The 15,699-nt window shown below is 44.3% G+C and overlaps 3 protein-coding genes and 1 long non-coding RNA gene across 5 annotated transcripts in view; 2 read left to right on the forward strand and 2 right to left on the reverse strand.

The window, feature by feature from the left end:
• Positions 1-2,275, forward strand: part of ALDH2 (aldehyde dehydrogenase 2 family member) — a 27,564-nt gene extending 25,289 nt beyond the window's left edge. The window contains exon 13 of the mRNA XM_010969634.3: positions 1,854-2,275. Coding sequence (XP_010967936.2) covers positions 1,854-1,886 — 33 coding nt within the window. The 3' untranslated portion in view covers positions 1,887-2,275. The remainder of the gene's footprint in view (positions 1-1,853) is intronic.
• LOC123612673 (uncharacterized) overlaps positions 1-12,929 on the reverse strand; it is a 25,893-nt gene extending 12,964 nt beyond the window's left edge. The window contains exons 1-2 of one of the 2 annotated variants that reach the window (XR_006719960.2): positions 12,055-12,929; positions 3,347-3,446 (exon numbers count right to left, since the gene is read on the reverse strand). This is a non-coding gene — a long non-coding RNA (uncharacterized LOC123612673). Of the gene's footprint in view, positions 1-3,346; positions 3,447-3,568 lie in introns of both variants that reach the window. The other variant, XR_006719961.2, reaches the window with a different exon arrangement.
• A 172-nt stretch (positions 12,930-13,101) lies between these two features.
• On the reverse strand, positions 13,102-13,488 carry LOC141575753 (putative uncharacterized protein encoded by MAPKAPK5-AS1). The gene has a single exon (XM_074355947.1). The coding sequence runs from the start codon at positions 13,486-13,488 to the stop codon at positions 13,102-13,104; it is 387 nt and encodes a 128-aa protein (XP_074212048.1).
• Positions 13,347-15,699, forward strand: part of MAPKAPK5 (MAPK activated protein kinase 5) — a 31,972-nt gene continuing 29,619 nt past the window's right edge. Inside the window, exon 1 of the mRNA XM_010969632.3 lies at positions 13,347-13,522. Coding sequence (XP_010967934.1) covers positions 13,487-13,522 — 36 coding nt within the window. The 5' untranslated portion in view covers positions 13,347-13,486. The remainder of the gene's footprint in view (positions 13,523-15,699) is intronic.

A 15,699-nucleotide genomic window follows, 5' to 3' on the forward strand; every position in this document is an offset into this window, starting at 1 on the left:
AGAAAACTTTATTTCCATAAATACCCATCACAGCATTCTCTGTCTAACATGAAAAAAAACAAAACAAAACAAAACAGACGTAACCTAAATGCCCAATAAATTATGGAATGCTAAGTAGCTATTAAAGTATTTTTGTAGAATATCTGCTGTGGAAAATGCTCATACTTTAAAGTAAAAAAGCAGGATGAAAAGTAGTACACAGTATAAGCCCAATTTGAAAACTATCTACGCACATATGTAGATACTCAGATATCTTTATCAATTAGAAAAAGACAGGAAAGATACTAAAGTGGAAATGATTTCCTCTTTACAACGAACACTAAATATAATTTGACCAGGAAACATACTCACAAGCGATATTTTAAGAAGAGAGAAGTAGGTGGATCCAGGCTTTTCTAGGATCGGAAAACAGACGGCTCAGGGGAAACAGCCCAGCCAGGAGGAAGCAGGATGAGAAAGGGGGAGCAGAGTTATGAAAGGCAAACCGTGGTCTTCATTCAGCACTACAGTGGAATGTCTGGGAATAACCTTCTGTGGTATGTGGCTCTAATAAGATACAACCTGTGTTCTCTGGAAGATCACTGGAATAAAGTAAACATGTTTGCTTGCTTATTGAAATGTTCCCAGTATCCACAAGGGGTGAGACCCAGATTTGAAACTGACATTGAGGTGTCACTGGCCTGTAACAGGTCATCGCATCAGCAGTTATGGAGCTTACTGAGGTGTGTGGTGGTGATGGGGGAGGGAGGGCTAGGACTGAGCCCCCGAGGATCTGCAGTCTCTAAGCACTGCCTGGAGGGCAGCGGGAGAGCCTGAAAAGGAGAGGCTTGAGTTGAGGTGACTCGTGGAGAAAGCCAAGCTGCCAACGCCGGAGACCTCAGGAAGTGAGATGTTGGGGGAAGCGGGAGAAAGTGTTTGAAGAAAGAAGGGGCAGGACTTGATGATGACTTGAGAGGGTTAGAGGATGCAGGCGAAGGCGGCAAAGCTGACTCAGCCCAGCACCCACTCTGTTCCAGGCACTGTGCTTAGTGCTCATGATAAAGATTCCTGTATTTTGAGCTTTAGGAACTCAAATGATGATCCTAACAAAAATAGAGATTTTTCAGAAGAGAAGTCAAGTTTGCAAGGGGGGACTGGTGAGAAAATTTCTTCCTTTAAACTCTTTTTTACTGAGAGTTTATTTGGTGCCAGAATCTGTGCTAGACTTTCTTATGTGTGTTACCTCATTTAATGCTCACAATGACCCCGTGAAGGCGACACTGCTGTTATCCCATTTCCGGATGGGGGAATGAGGCACACAGAGGTCAAGCACTTGCTCAGTAGGGAGTAAAGATGGGATTCAAGCCCACATCCATCTGAATCTGGAATCTTCCCACTTAACACGCTGAAACACCTGCAAGCTTCAGCACGTTATTTTTTCCTGGCTCTGGTTCTTGTGGAGGAACACAGTGGATCCAGGTCAGGGTCTCTCAGCCTTGGCACTATGGACATTTGAGGTTGGATGATTTTTGTTGTGGAGGCATCCTGTGCAACATAGGATGTTAAGCAGCATTCCTGACTTCTACTAGCTAGATGCCAGGAGCATCCCAAATGTGGCAATCAAAAATGTCTCCAGACATTGCCCACTGCCCTTTAGGGGGCACAGTTGCTACCCCCGCCCCCTCACTGGCTGAGAATGACTAGGTCAAGGGGAGGCAAAGTGTGACCTTGTGCAGAACACAGCCCTAGTGGTTCCTGGGATTGGGCAGCTGGCCATCAAGATGGCCCAAGCTATGAGCAGCACCCAGCTGAGGGTGCCTGCAGACCACAGGGAAGCATGAAGACGTGACAGTTTCTCTGCATCCCTTTCACAGGTCACAGTCAAAGTTCCTCAGAAGAACTCATAAAGAACCACGCTGGCTTCCTTACTCATCCAGTGATGGAAAGTTCAACGCATAGCAACAAAACCGAGAGAAATGACCCTTGCGTGCTAAAGCTCTCAAAAAAAGAAATTCGGCCACAGGATCTCTTGGATCAAGAAAGTTCCAGAATTTGAATCAATAAAGAGGCTAGGCTTGGGGCGAAGGGTATATGGAAAACCTTTTAAACTGCAACAGTACTACTAGCTTTCAGGGTCAAATGTATTCTCCTGTCCACCTGATACATACACTTCTGTAACTTGCCTTAACAGGGGAAGAAAAAGCCATTGTTTACCATTATATTATCATTGGGGCGACAACTAGCACCTTGCTTTGTATTGTGAACTAAAACTCATTAAAAACAGTGTTGCTCTTCACTTTTTGGGTAATTCTTTCTCCCATCTCAATAACCGAAGGAGATGTTGTCACAAAACTATGTCGCCCCCTCTGTGCTTATGTCACTGTGTACAACTGCCACCCCTCCCCTACTGTGGGGAAGCAGCCTTGGTCCCCTGTGTGTGATCAGCTGATACCTCTGGCCTGCCCACTTATGGCGGGCCCTGTGGCAGACACTGAGGATGACAGCTAAACAGGACTCCCAGCCCCTGCCCTCAGAGAGGAGGAGGTAAACCAGGAAGGACACACTTGATGTCCAAGGTTGGTTCTCAGTGTTGTAAGTTCAAAAACTCGGTCAGACCAAATGAGACGCTATACCTGCTGGACCAATTTCATAACAGATTGATTTGAAAACCAGATGTCAATTTATTCATTTTAAGTGAGGTCTATGGTTCTCGTAACCAGACCTTTTGAATCTCATATCCAGAACACTGCCTTCCTTTAGTCAAGGGACCTGGCAAATTAGTAATTAGTATCATCGGTAAATTAGGAATCAGAGGATTCCTTGGTAAGCAATGGAACTGGAGCAAAAAGAGTCGAACCACATCAGTGGTTTGTGAAGTTTGTGATCATGTCTGAGTCACAGATTCCTTTAAGAATTTGAGGCAGAGTTCAATCCTTTCCTAAGAAAAACACACGTGTATCATTTTTGCAGACAGTGTCGGGGGAGTGAGGGAGCTCACTGGTTGATTCCTGGCCTTATTTCACTCAGGCTAAGCCACATCTTGATATGCAATCCTTACTCCACTAAAGACTAATTTATTTGAGTAGCACTTCACGATTTTTGTCATATATGCATATACCTGCACTATTATTTACTTCTTTTCTTTAAATTGACTCTTATTAGGTAAAAAAAAATTTTAAATACCTTATTGCAATACGTTAAAAAAAGCATTTTACTGCCATAAATAGAAGATGTCATAAAAAAGAGGAAAGCAAAGCAATGTTACTAAACTTAAAATAATGAAATACAAGTAAACCTAATCCTTTAGATTATATGTACATATTTTTGTACATGTATACAAATCTAATCATTCTATAGCTGTTCATACCTGAAATAAGTGTGCCTCACTGAGGAGACGAGGATTTTCTGACCAGTCACCAATAATGGGGTATTCCAGTTCATGCTGCTTCAAGATGAAATGGGATTCACTGCCAATAGAAAGAACCAGGATTTTAGCTTTGATGGTAAGCACCAACAGCAGTGCCTTGACAGGTGAACCTAGTGGCAATGGGCAAACCCCCCTTGCGCCCCCGCTGCTCTCCCATCTTACTCTGCAGCCTCCTAGGCTCTAGCTGGCACACCACACACTGGGGTATACGGTGGCACCAGGTCAGCTGAAATGTCTGTCCCTGTCCTTGCGGAACTTGCCTCCACCTGGGGAGAGCGATGTTACACATGAGGACACGATAGGGAGAGGGTGTTCTGAGAGTGCCAAAGGGGACGCCCGGCCCAAGCTGGGCCTCTGGGAAGAAAAGGTCATGCCCCTCATACTTGCATGCGTCTCTCATAAACCCTTCCCAGGAGATTAAAATAAGGCGCCTAAGACACTCTACCTCTAGAAGCTCAGGATCTGGTGAGGGGAGAGACTCTCAAAAGAGATTATTATAATACAGACGCCAGGTGCAATAAGAGTGATAAGGTAGTGACATCACGGAGGGACAAGAAGGGCCCCGGCTCGCTGCAGGCAGGGAAGAGCGCCCCCTAGGTGGTATTCATACTGTCTTTCACTTCTTTCTAGGCTTCTCGCCAGAAGTTCAATTCCTGAAGGTCTGAGTCTGGGTTATTTGCCTGTTTGTGTAATGCCTTTTACGTAAATGGGAGTACCACTATTATCTACTTAAATATTTACTCTAAGCAATAATCAATGCACGTCAAAGTCTGATTTTTAAAAGTTAAAAACACGACTCCTATTGAATATGAAATGAATATAGGTCAATGATTTTACTCATTAATTAATAAGATGCTGAAGCAGGTTCAAAAATCACTTTGGGGAACTGGCAATTTGTGGGCAAAATCTTAATAAACGAATGTTAGGTTAAGATTGCTACATTAGACACAAAACTGCTTAATGTCCTACAAAACAAGAGACAGTAACTAACCATGAACGTTCTGTTTTTACCAGATAGAAATCATTTACTGTTCTACTATTAGAAATCTATCAATTAGAGGTTGCGTCACCGAGTGTGAGCTCTTAATTTGCTAACAGCAAGTTCAAACACTTCTATAATCGAGGGCAGAGTTGACAATTTTTTTTCTATAAAAGGCCAAGAAAATAAACATGTTAGGCTTTTCAGACTATAAAACATCTCTGTCATATATTCTTTTTTCTTATAATTCCTTTTTATTGAGGTATAGTCAGTTTACAATGTTGTGTCAATTTCCGGTGTACAGGACAATTCTTCAGTCATACGTGAATATACATATATTCATTTTCATATTCTTTTTTTGTTTGTTTTGTATTTTTTGTTTTTACAACCGTTTAGAAATGGGGGGAAAAAACCCCAACATTCTTAGCTCGAGGGCTGTACAAAAGTAGGCCACAGGCTGGGCTTGGTTCCCGGCCCACAGTTTGCTGACTCTTGTCCTAGGACGAGAACGAGAAAATCATTGGGTGAGCCTGTTAAACAGTGTTTTGGCACAACGTTGAAAGGAGGTGCATTTATCTTCTTGGCCACATTTGTAAGGTTTGGATAATTTACAGATATGTAATCATTAACACAAAGTTTGCCTTTGTACTACCTGAAATCATCTCAGTAAGGGCAAAGCTTACTTTGGGAAACAGGACTAAGTACACCTCCCAGTGCCAAGAGTCTCCCTCCAGCAGTTCAGACGGAACCAATTCATAACCTTCAGTTCACTAGTTCTCTGACACCTATGGTTAAGATTTGGGAACTGCCCAAGCCAACTTGGAGGAGATAAATGAGGAGACTTGAGATGACCATTCCCTTGCAGCAATGTGTTAACAAATCATTCTGGCAATTTGTTTAGATTTTTCAAATTTTACTTTTTTTCCCTCCGTTCATTCATCTATTTCTTGTTTCAGGAATTCGTAAGTAGCACTTACCACAGGCCGGGTACTATGCTAGGTAACTGCTTCCTCAGGGAGTAGAGTAATGCCAGTGACATTACTGGCCCCCAGTGCTTACAATCTAGCTATGGAAATAATGAACAAGCGATTGCACTGAAGTGAAGTGTCACAGTAAGATGACTGGACGTGCCCAAATTGTGACATTATACTGTTTGGGGCATTGTCACCCTCCATGCACTAACCATACATTTAATGTTTGGTTTTACTGGTTAGAAGGAACGATGAATTAGGAACTATGGAAGCAAATCTAGTGTTAACTTTGTATTAGCTGGTTTGGTGTCTCTTTCACTGAGTTACAAGATTCTGATTCTTCCATTCCTTGATTTGTTCCCAGTCCACATGTGTATCAGGCAAAAATAATAGTTAAAACAAGGCTAAAAGTTTATTTCTCTCTCAGGTAAAATAAGTCTAGAGATGGGCAGTCAGGGGCTATTACAGTGACTTCACAAAGTCTTTAAAGGACCTGGGTTCCTACTATTTCAATGTTTCATCATCCCTAGACTATGGCCCTCATCCTCAAGGTTTAATATGGCTGCTAACATTCCAGCCATCACATCAACATTCCAGGGAGCAAGATGGTAAAAAGGTGGGACACTCTTCCCTATAAGGCAACTTCCCAGAGGTTGCACATAAAAGTTCCATTTATGTCTTTGGACAAAATTTAGATGCACAGCCACATCTAGCTGCAAAAAAGGATAAGGAATTTTATCTTTTTGCTGGTCATCAGTGTATCTAGCTAAAACTGAAGTTCTTAATTCGAAAGAAGAAAAGGAAAAAGGATTTGAGGAGGCAAATAGCAATCTCTACCACAAGGTAAAACAGCACCCTCAAGATTTAGGATGATGCCTTCCCTAGGCCTCACCTTACCACCAACTCAATCCAAATCTCTCATGATGTAGAGTGAGATTACTTCTGGAAAGTTTTTCTATACAGTGTTATCACTTAAGAATATTTTAGTTGCAAGTGTCATAAAACCAGATTCAAACCAGTGTGAAAAAAAAATGGTTCCTATATTCCAAAATCATGTTATCATGGCTTTGGCCATGGCTTGATTCAGAAGTTCAAAACGTTTCCATCTCTTGGGTTTACCTTTGGCACGTGGGCTTCATTTTCAGGCCATACCATACCAATTTCGGTTCTGGGGGGTTCTGGATTCTTAGAAGAACCAACTGCCCTCAAGAACAAGTCTTACATCCATCCTGCCAAGCTCAAGTCCACTGGCTAGGAGAAAGTCCCTTTTTGTCAGCCCCAGCAAAGATCCTCAGGTTCATGCTAACTGGTTCAGTTGATGTGACATCCTGGCCACAGTGGGATGAGATGTGGTGACTCACTGAGACCTGAGTGGTAATGATCCACCCTTGGGGCCAGGACTGAAGTCCCCTCTAGTCTGACTGGACTGAGAGCAAGAGAGGGATGGATCCCAAAAGAAAACTGGTGCTCTTATCCGAAGGAGGGGACACAGATACTGGAGAGTCCCTTCCTGAGTTACTGCCAACCTTTTAGTACTCCAGTGTTGCTAAAAACCCTGTTAGGGGTGAATTGGAAAAAACAGAGAAATGTAGTTTCTTGCCTCGCTGTAATTGTAAGAAAATCTACCCTTTAAACTGATGAATAACAAAGGAAATTCTAGCTATTAAGAAATGTCTGTAGTGTTGATTTTGACATCCTAGACACTTATTAATCCCCCTGTGTTTTCAGTGACAAGAACCAATTAGAACCTTGGCAGCTGTCTGAAGGGACAACAAAGTTCTCAGGTTATGAACAGCCTAATCTCTCTGGGTATGTGAATGTGGGTCAGTCACAGGAGTATTGGGTGTAAAGCTGCTGTTTCTGCCTATATCCTTGCCCAGGGCCCAAGAGAAAGTGTCTGATTCTGGCTGAATAAAGGACGCAAGGAACTTTTCATGCAGCTTGGAGGACCCGACTGATGAGGCGTTTTCTAAGCATAGGCGCCACCTCATGGGCAATTAGTACACCTACAGCGCTAAGACACGACTTAACACGGGCAACATCTGGCAGGCCAGGCAATGAGAACCAAGAGGCCAGGGACACGTGCCCAAAACAACCCAAAACCTGCACATGAATGTTCGCAGCAGCACTATTCAGAAAATAGCCAAGAGGTGGAAACAACCCAAATATCCATCAATAGATGAATGGATTAACAAAACGCGGTGTATCCATGTCATGTTATTCAACCACAAAAAGGAACGAAGCACTGATGCATGCTACAATATAGATGAACCTTGAAACCGTTATGCTAAGTGAAAGAAGCCGGACACAAGACCACAGATTGTCTCATTCCATGTATATGAAATGTCCAGAAGATGTAAATCCAGAGAGAGGAAAAGGAGATTGGCGGTTGCCAGGGGTGGGGAAATCAGGAAAGGGCAGTGGTATTTATTTATGTTGACTTTATTAACCTTTTTTGAAAAGGGAATAAACATGGTAAAAAATTTTTTCAGGAAGATATAAATCTGGACCCCAATCTTGTGGCCCCAGGAATAAATATTTACTGTGTACCTACTAAGTGTCATGTGCTATTGACACTGCTGGTCTGGAGGCTACACTTTGGGAACCAGTGCTCTAGAAAAAAATACTTGAGGTCATTCTTTGATTTTTCCACACAGAAACGTTCATTTCCTTAATATGAGAGGGAACAAAACCTCTTTCAGAAAGATTTGTGTTTGTTTGATTTTTTACTTTTTATTTTGAAGTTATTTCAGACTTACAGAGTTTTAAGAATAGTACAATAATCTCTCATATACTCTACCCAGATTCATCCACTTTTAGTATTTTTCCCCAGTTGCTCTATCACTTCTTATCCCCTTTCTCACCTCCCGTATATATATATTTTTTCTAGGCCATTTATGAGTAAATTGCAGGCATCATGCCTGTTTATCTCTTAACGCTTTATTGTGTTTGAATTTTTATCTGGATATTCTTTTACATAACCACAGTTCAGTTACCAAATTCTGGAAATTTCATTCGATACACGTTGACACAAAATTTGCAGGAGCTTTTGACAACACTGCAAACATCTGAGTGACAGGATCACCGTGGGGGAAGCCAGTGATCTTTCTTGGTCCTACTCTGCCTCATCCGAGACTCTCATACGCCAGCTATGAACCAGGAAGAGGGCCCTCACCCAACCACGCTGGCACTCTGGTCTCAGACTTCTGTCCTCCAGAACTGTGAGAAATAAATTTGTTGCTTATAAGCTACCCAGATTGTGGCATTTTGTTGTAGCAGCTCGAACAGAGTAAGACATCACCTGATCTTCACACATTTCTGACTCCTACTGACTTCTCTCTGCAATCCCATTGTAAAGGGTGGAGATGGGGATATCACCTCCTGGGCAATAACAACAAAAAAATCGTCATCAGCTGAGTGTTTAATGATTTATTTAAAAATCTATATCCAAATGTCATGTTCCTGTACATTTGTGGTAATCTCTGTGTCTTGTTTCTCAGCTAGAAAAGGGGAAATCACAGTTGTCAAATGAGATATTTTAATTCTTGGGAAACTGTGCCTTTTCAGAATCGTACTGTCCATTTGGGCTTCAAAAGGCCACTAAGTGAAGTGGTTGTTTAATGGGTCAGAGCCTCAATTTTGCAAGATGAAAAGCTCTGTGAATACACTTAAAACTACTAAGCTATACACTTAGAAATGGTTAAGATGATAAATTTTATGTTTTACATTTTTTTTTTTACCACAATAATAAAATGCTTTTTAAAAAAGCTGCCAAGTGAGACATCTGAGAAGCCGTCCCAGAAGAAGGATGTTTCTGTGGCTTCCAAAGGAGAGACCAGAGCCAGTCAGCTAACAGTGAGGGAAGCAAGTGGGAGTCCTCTGGCCACGGGTGGAAAAGGCTGCATGTGGGATGGTTCAGGCCAGGTCAAGGGAAATGTTCCAGCGGCACTGAGGAGCCCCGGCCGGGATGCTGTGGAAACACAGAGCTGTACTGTGGGCATGGGGTTGGCCTTGATGATTGCTAGGGCCCCTCCCAACTCTGAGGCTGGAGGATTTGAGCTGAGTCAAGTTCAGCAAATGCTAGAACTTTCTATTCACAGACTGTCAAATTTTACCATGTTATATTTAAGAAATAGAAATTTAGGTTAAAAAAAAAAACAGTGCATTTTCTCACACTATAGGAGACTATAACTTGGTATGAGTTTTCTGGTAGGAATCTGCTGCTAAAAATTTATCCCAGAAAACAACTGGACAAGTGCACGAAGTGTGTTATTTCCTAAGTGTTCTTCCTGAGCACTATTCGTAATAGCAGAAAACTTCAAACAACTTAAATGTCCATCAAGTGACCACTCGGCAGCATTCAGAGGGACAAGACATCACTCTGTCAAGAAGGGAGAAATCTGGGGCAGGATGGGGGCCTGAGAGGTGGGATGCTGAGCTCTTCTGCTTCTCTCCGCGGCCTTCTCCTCTGTCTGCAGACTGGCTTTCACCACTTTAATACTCATGAGGCAGATGATGACTGGCTTGGCCTGAACAACACGACCCACAACTGGCTTAACATTCCAGTCTCAGTTTCCCAGAGCCTCTGATGGTCCCAGCTTGGTCCAGATGTCCACTTCTGAGCCAGTCAGCTGTGGCTGCAGGATGGGGTCACATGGTACTCACTAGATATTAACCCCATCCCCTAAGCAGGGGCTGTCGGGTGATGAGCACCCTGGAGGTGGCTACACTCACTCATCAGTGTGGTCCAGGACCAGCTGGCAGCCTCTGCGGCACCAGGCAGCTTCTTAGCAATGCAGACCCCCACGTTCCACCCCACACCTAATGAATCAAAATGCGCATTTTAATAAGGTCCTCAGGGGTCAGTCTGTGCATTAAAGTTTGAGACACTGGTTTATCATGAGAAAAGACAGTTTACTCTTACTTTCTTCCCTCTTTCCTTCCTTCCTTCCTGCCCCACCTCCTTTCCTCATTAAAATACCTTTAGCGAGGTATAATTTACATACCAATTCACCCATTTAAATAGTACAATTCAATTTTTTTAGTATGTTCACAGAATTGTGCATCTATCACCACAGTAGATTTTAGAACATTTTCACTGCTTTAAGAAGAAACCTGTACTCCTTTGCTGTCATTCCCTAACCCCACCCACTCTCCCTACCCCAGCCCCTGGCAATCACTAATCTGTTTTGTCTCTAGGGATTTGCCTATTCTGGATATTTCATATAAGTGGAATCATAGTGTGTGAGAATGTGAGACCTTTTGTGTCTGCCTTCTTTCACTTAGTGTAATGTTCATGCACAGTGTAGCATGCATCAGTACTTCATTTTCATTGCCAAATACTATTCCATCATATGGATGTATCACACTTAGTTTATCCATTTATCTGTTGTTTCCACTTTTTGGTTGTTACAAATCCTGCTGCGAAGAATATTTGTGTACAAGTTTTTGAGTGGATTTGTTTTCATTTCTCCTGGGTTAGACTGCCATTTTTGTAAAAAAAAAAAAATTCACGTAACAGAAACTCAAACGTGACTGGGCCTTGGTAGGCAGCTTTTGCTATTGCCCAATGCTAACTTTGAAACAGGACTCAGAATTTTTTAGATTGATCCTTTCCAAAGCAAAAACATGCCTGAAAGCAAAACTTACTGAAGATTTTGGGAGGCCAAGAGGGAGTGACACATCACATGGGGTTCAGCCTATCATTCCTGCCCTTCCCCATCCTCAGACACACATCGTCTCCTCAAGATCATCCCCTTTCCCTAGCCCAGCGGGCTTCCTTTTTCCTTGTTCTCATCCTACGTAGCCCCTTTCTCCCTCCCTCCACTCCCCTGCCCCATCCTTTCCTAATGCACTGCATACCAGCCATGTACAACTCACACACTCTCACCCATGTTCAAGTTGAACCAAGCTTGATGGAAATGAAGCATCAGCTATTCTGTGGATCTGGTAACTCCACAGCTCTTTTGAGCACTTACTCATAGAGCTTCTCATTCTTTCCGCTTTACTCCAGCAAACAGACTGTTGCTCTCTTTACTTATTACAACGTGTTGTATCATCAGTGTGGGTCCCTACCCTTATGTCTCCTTTGCAATGGTACTTAAAGCTCATTTCCTTCCGGATGCTAGGTATCCTTCCCTCCCAGCGCCAAGAGCATCATTTCCTCCTTTGAATTACTTTGTACTTAGTACACACTTCCGTGTATTGCCTATACTATGCTGTATTCATTCTGCTTCCTTCTTTAGATTGTGAGCCCTTTGATGGCAGAGACCAACTGTGTATCCCTTGAGTAGGTGTGTTACAACGGCCCAAAGTGATATATAAGAAATTGTACTGGGGCATTATGAAGGACTGCGCTATTTTAAACTCAAGAAATGTGGGCCTGGGAAATAGGCATGGAAAATGGAGTCTCAAGGTTAAAGAGGGTGAGTAAGAGAGCCCTAGAACCTTGCTAGCAAAGGGATGGGTCATGGACCAGCAGTGTCAACATCACCTGGGCACTTGTTAGAAATGCACATTTAGCTTACTTCCACTTTAAGACTTTTGCACTTGCTGTTTCATCTGCCCAGAAATCTCCCTGGATTTCCAGTAGACAGCTCCTTCATTCATCAGAGGTCTCAGCTTCAAGGTTACCGCCTGGGGGGTCTTTCCTTGATCATCTACTTGGAAAAAGTCTCCATATGCAGTTATTCTCTTACCTCAGCATCCTGTTTACTTTCTTCTTAGCATCCACAAACTGAGTTTTTCCCTGTTTATTTTCTGCTTCTGTTTTCAGAAAGGAAGATCCATGAGCAGGCACCGTGTCTTGTTTCTACTGTTTCCCTAGGGTCAAGTGGGCCTGGTACATAGCGGTACTCAGTAAATACGTGAATGAATGTGGAACTATCAAGACGTGATTAACCAAAAGCTCCTACAGGGTCTTCTGATAGGTTGTTGGTGTCGTGTAAGGAGAACAAACTTGGGTTCCAATTCTAACTTGACCACCTGTCAACTGTGCGCAAGTGAGCTCAGTTCTCTGAGAGTTTCAGTTACCTCATCTGTTAATACGGGATAAGAACATACTTACCTACCAGCCTCAAAAGCCTACTTTATAAAGAAAGGAACTAATGGAAGAAAAGAGCAAAGTTAACGCTCCGTATATATGACTATTATTACTATTATTACAGGTAACTTTTGTTACTGAAGGACTCGGCCAGGGCCACGGTTTCCTCTCCTCCATCACGAGTCAATATCCCCGGCTCCCTCTGCAGGGTGTTTCTGGCGCCCTAAATCCTGTCCGCGGCGCCGGAAGAAAAGAGGAGGTGTGAACGCTCCCGTATTCACTCGAGTCCGGTGTTGAGGTCCAATAGCCCCGCCCCGTCGGGCCCCTGACCCTCTACGTCATCAGCACGGCGCCAGCGGTGCGGAGGGCCCGGGGCCCTGTCCTGGGTGTGGCGCTACCTTGGGGAGGCCTTGGCGGATGCCTGCAAATCAACTGCGTGGTTCGGGGGCAGCTCAGAAACCCCAGCGGACCACGGCGAGGGGCGCGTGGAGCCGTGGGGGCACAGCGTCGGGCGGCAGGAGGGGCGGCCCGAAGCTCAGGCGGGGCACAGCGCCGGCGGGCGGGCAGCCGGCGGGGCTGCCCGGCGCGGGTGTCCCGGCGATGTGTGGCGCTGAAGCGGCTGCGGGAGCAGCAGCGGCGGCAGTGGGCTCGGCCTCGGCTTCGCGGCGGTGCCGGCGGCGGAGGCGGAGGCGCAGGCTCCTTCTCAGGACCTGGCGAGCCCGGGCCTAAACAGCGGCCCCGCGAGGCCCCAGCACAGCGCCCCGGATCGGGGCTCCCCCCGCCTCGCCCTGCCCCGGGATCCTGCCTCCCGGGCCGGGGATGAGGCCGGGAGGCAGCCGCGCGGGGCCCAACACAAAGGCTTGTTCCTGGGGGCCTCTGCCGCCGCCGCCGCCGCCGCCAGCCTAGAGCCGCCCGCCGAAGCCGAGCCAGCGCCGGGGCCCTCGTCCCTGCCGGTCCCTGGGGGCGGCTGCTGGCCGTCTCCCCGAGGCCCAGGGTCCCAAGCGCTGAGCCCCTTGTTCCCTCGGCTGCGGTGGGTTCGGGCAGCTGCGCATCCTCCGCTGCTCTGGGTCATAGGAGCCCCGCGGAGCATGTCGGAGGGGAGCGACATGGAGAAAGCCATCAAGGTAAGGGGCTGGTGCCCCCTTCCTCCCTGCTTTGTCCCTATGGCTTTTCTCTTTGCTCCAGCCTCAGAAAGCGGAGAGAACTTGGAAGTTCCACCAGCTCCCGGGTTTCGGTCTTCCCTGGTTTCCGTGGACTGCGTTTTACAGCGCTGGAGCGAAGGGTTTGTGTGTGTGTGTGTGTGTAGGGAGGGATGTCAGACTCCCTCCGACTTACCTGCTGAAAGCGGGGATGTCATTTGTGCTTAGCTAAAATGGAAAGTTAGTGGCATGGAGATACTTGATTTGAGTAGGACCGAGGAGGCCTATTTTCGATCACTCCCCTAGTGCCGTCTGTATTTGCTTCCGGATGATCTACTGCAACAGCTCTTGGAGAGTTGAACTTTACCCATCGCTCCAGATTTGTTTTTAATCCAGCCCCCTGGAAATCTACAGTTTCAAAAGGAGGTCGTTCATAGTCCTTTTCTTCCTAGGGAGCATTGAGTTTATTTAGAAAGCGCTAACGGTGTCCTGTGACTTACTGCTTTGTTAACCAAAAGAGAAGAAAATATGTGTGTTCCAAAGTGACCCTAATAAAGTGACACATTTTTTAAAACCTGTTTTATTACTCCTTTTTTTTTCAAACAGGCAAACACTGAGGCATTAAGGCACTAAGAGTCAGAAATTTATCATCTAGCTGAACCTAGGAAATTAGATTCTTATGTAAGTTGAACACTTAAGTTTAAAGTTTGATATGTATTATTTACTTATTTTACAGTTTTAAGTCAACTCAGTGCATTTAAGAATTTCGTTTTCCCTTGAGGGACAGGGTTATTTTCCCCTTCAAGCCACAATCACCACTTCCAATAACTAATTAAGAACTTACACTTCTAACAATATTTGGGGTGGTAAAATTTATAGAAATCATTAGTCATTCCAAAGGAAATTTACCTTTTAAAGGAGGCATCAAAACAGAACATACACATTAAGGAAGATCAAATTTTAAATAATAGAAATAAAGGTTCTAAAAAACTGCTTTGGTAGATCCATTTTTTTTTTTTGGCTTGAATTTAATTGGTACAGCGTGATGAACTGTCCAAAATTATATGACTGGGCTGTGAATCAATGTATATGTGGCAGATTTTTAAATTCAACAAGTATTACCTGCTTTGTGCCAGGTGTAGTCTTAGGCACTACTGGTGCAAAGCCAGACTCCTAGATGTCCCTCTTTCATAGAGCTTCTATCTAGATGGTGGAAACAGGTAATAAACGTTGCCAGGTGATTACAATTTAAAAATATTAAAAAGGTGGGGAGTGCTATTTTAGGAAGGGTAGGCAGGAAAGGCCTCTCTGAGAGGTGACAATTGCGCAGAGCTCTGAAGGGAATGAGGGTGCAAACCTTCACTGTCTTGGAGAGGAATATTACAGGCAGTGGGAACAGCAGGCACAAAGGTTCTGAAGTAGGTGGAGGTCTTGGGTAATCCAGGAACAACAAAGTGGCTGGAATGTAGGGGGTCAGTGTAGATTATGTTTGAGAGAGGTAATGGGAAGCCAGAGTGCATAGGGCCTTGTAGGCCACTATAAGAACTTGGGTTCTGACCCTGAGTAGAAGGGGAAATCTGGGAGAGTTTTGAGCAGAAGAGGGACATAATTCTAGTGGGCAAATACATAAGGAGAGGTGGGGCAATGTTACTGAGTGGTTATGGTAGTTTCTCCAGGTTAACTCATGGGTTGAAATCTCAGCCTGGCCATTCATTTAGCTGTGTCCTTGCATAAGTCACGTCACTTCTCTGTCCCTTAGTTTCCTCATGCATCGAAAAAGGACAGAAAATATCCCGAGCTCAGGATAGGTTTGAGAATTAAATAAGCACATATATCTAAATGTGCTTATAGTATCTAACATTTAGTAAGAACTCAATGGCTATTACCTCATAGCGGCTTAATGGTTTAGAAAGAGTTGTAGTCTTCTTCAGTTGGTTTTATTGTCCAACCCAATTTTCTTAAGAGTTTTTTTTAGCTTTTCTTCATGTACTTACTAACAGGTCATTGGTGAATCTTCCTATTAATTTGGTTGTGTCCAGCCAATATAATTAGTGGAATTGAAAATACCTGATCTAACAACCAGGACTGACTTGGATATACTCCCTTGGAAGCAAGCCAGCAAGCATCACATCGAATAAAACTTTTGGTCTGTGGCATTGTGT

This window comes from Camelus bactrianus, chromosome 32, assembly GCF_048773025.1.
Source record: "Camelus bactrianus isolate YW-2024 breed Bactrian camel chromosome 32, ASM4877302v1, whole genome shotgun sequence".
In the NCBI taxonomy this organism is placed as follows: domain Eukaryota; kingdom Metazoa; phylum Chordata; class Mammalia; order Artiodactyla; family Camelidae; genus Camelus; species Camelus bactrianus.

Excerpts from the sequence above, each read along its gene's own strand:
- LOC141575753 (XM_074355947.1), bottom strand. The coding sequence starts at position 13,488 with ATGCTCCGCGGGGCTCCTATGACCCAGAGCAGCGGAGGATGCGCAGCT.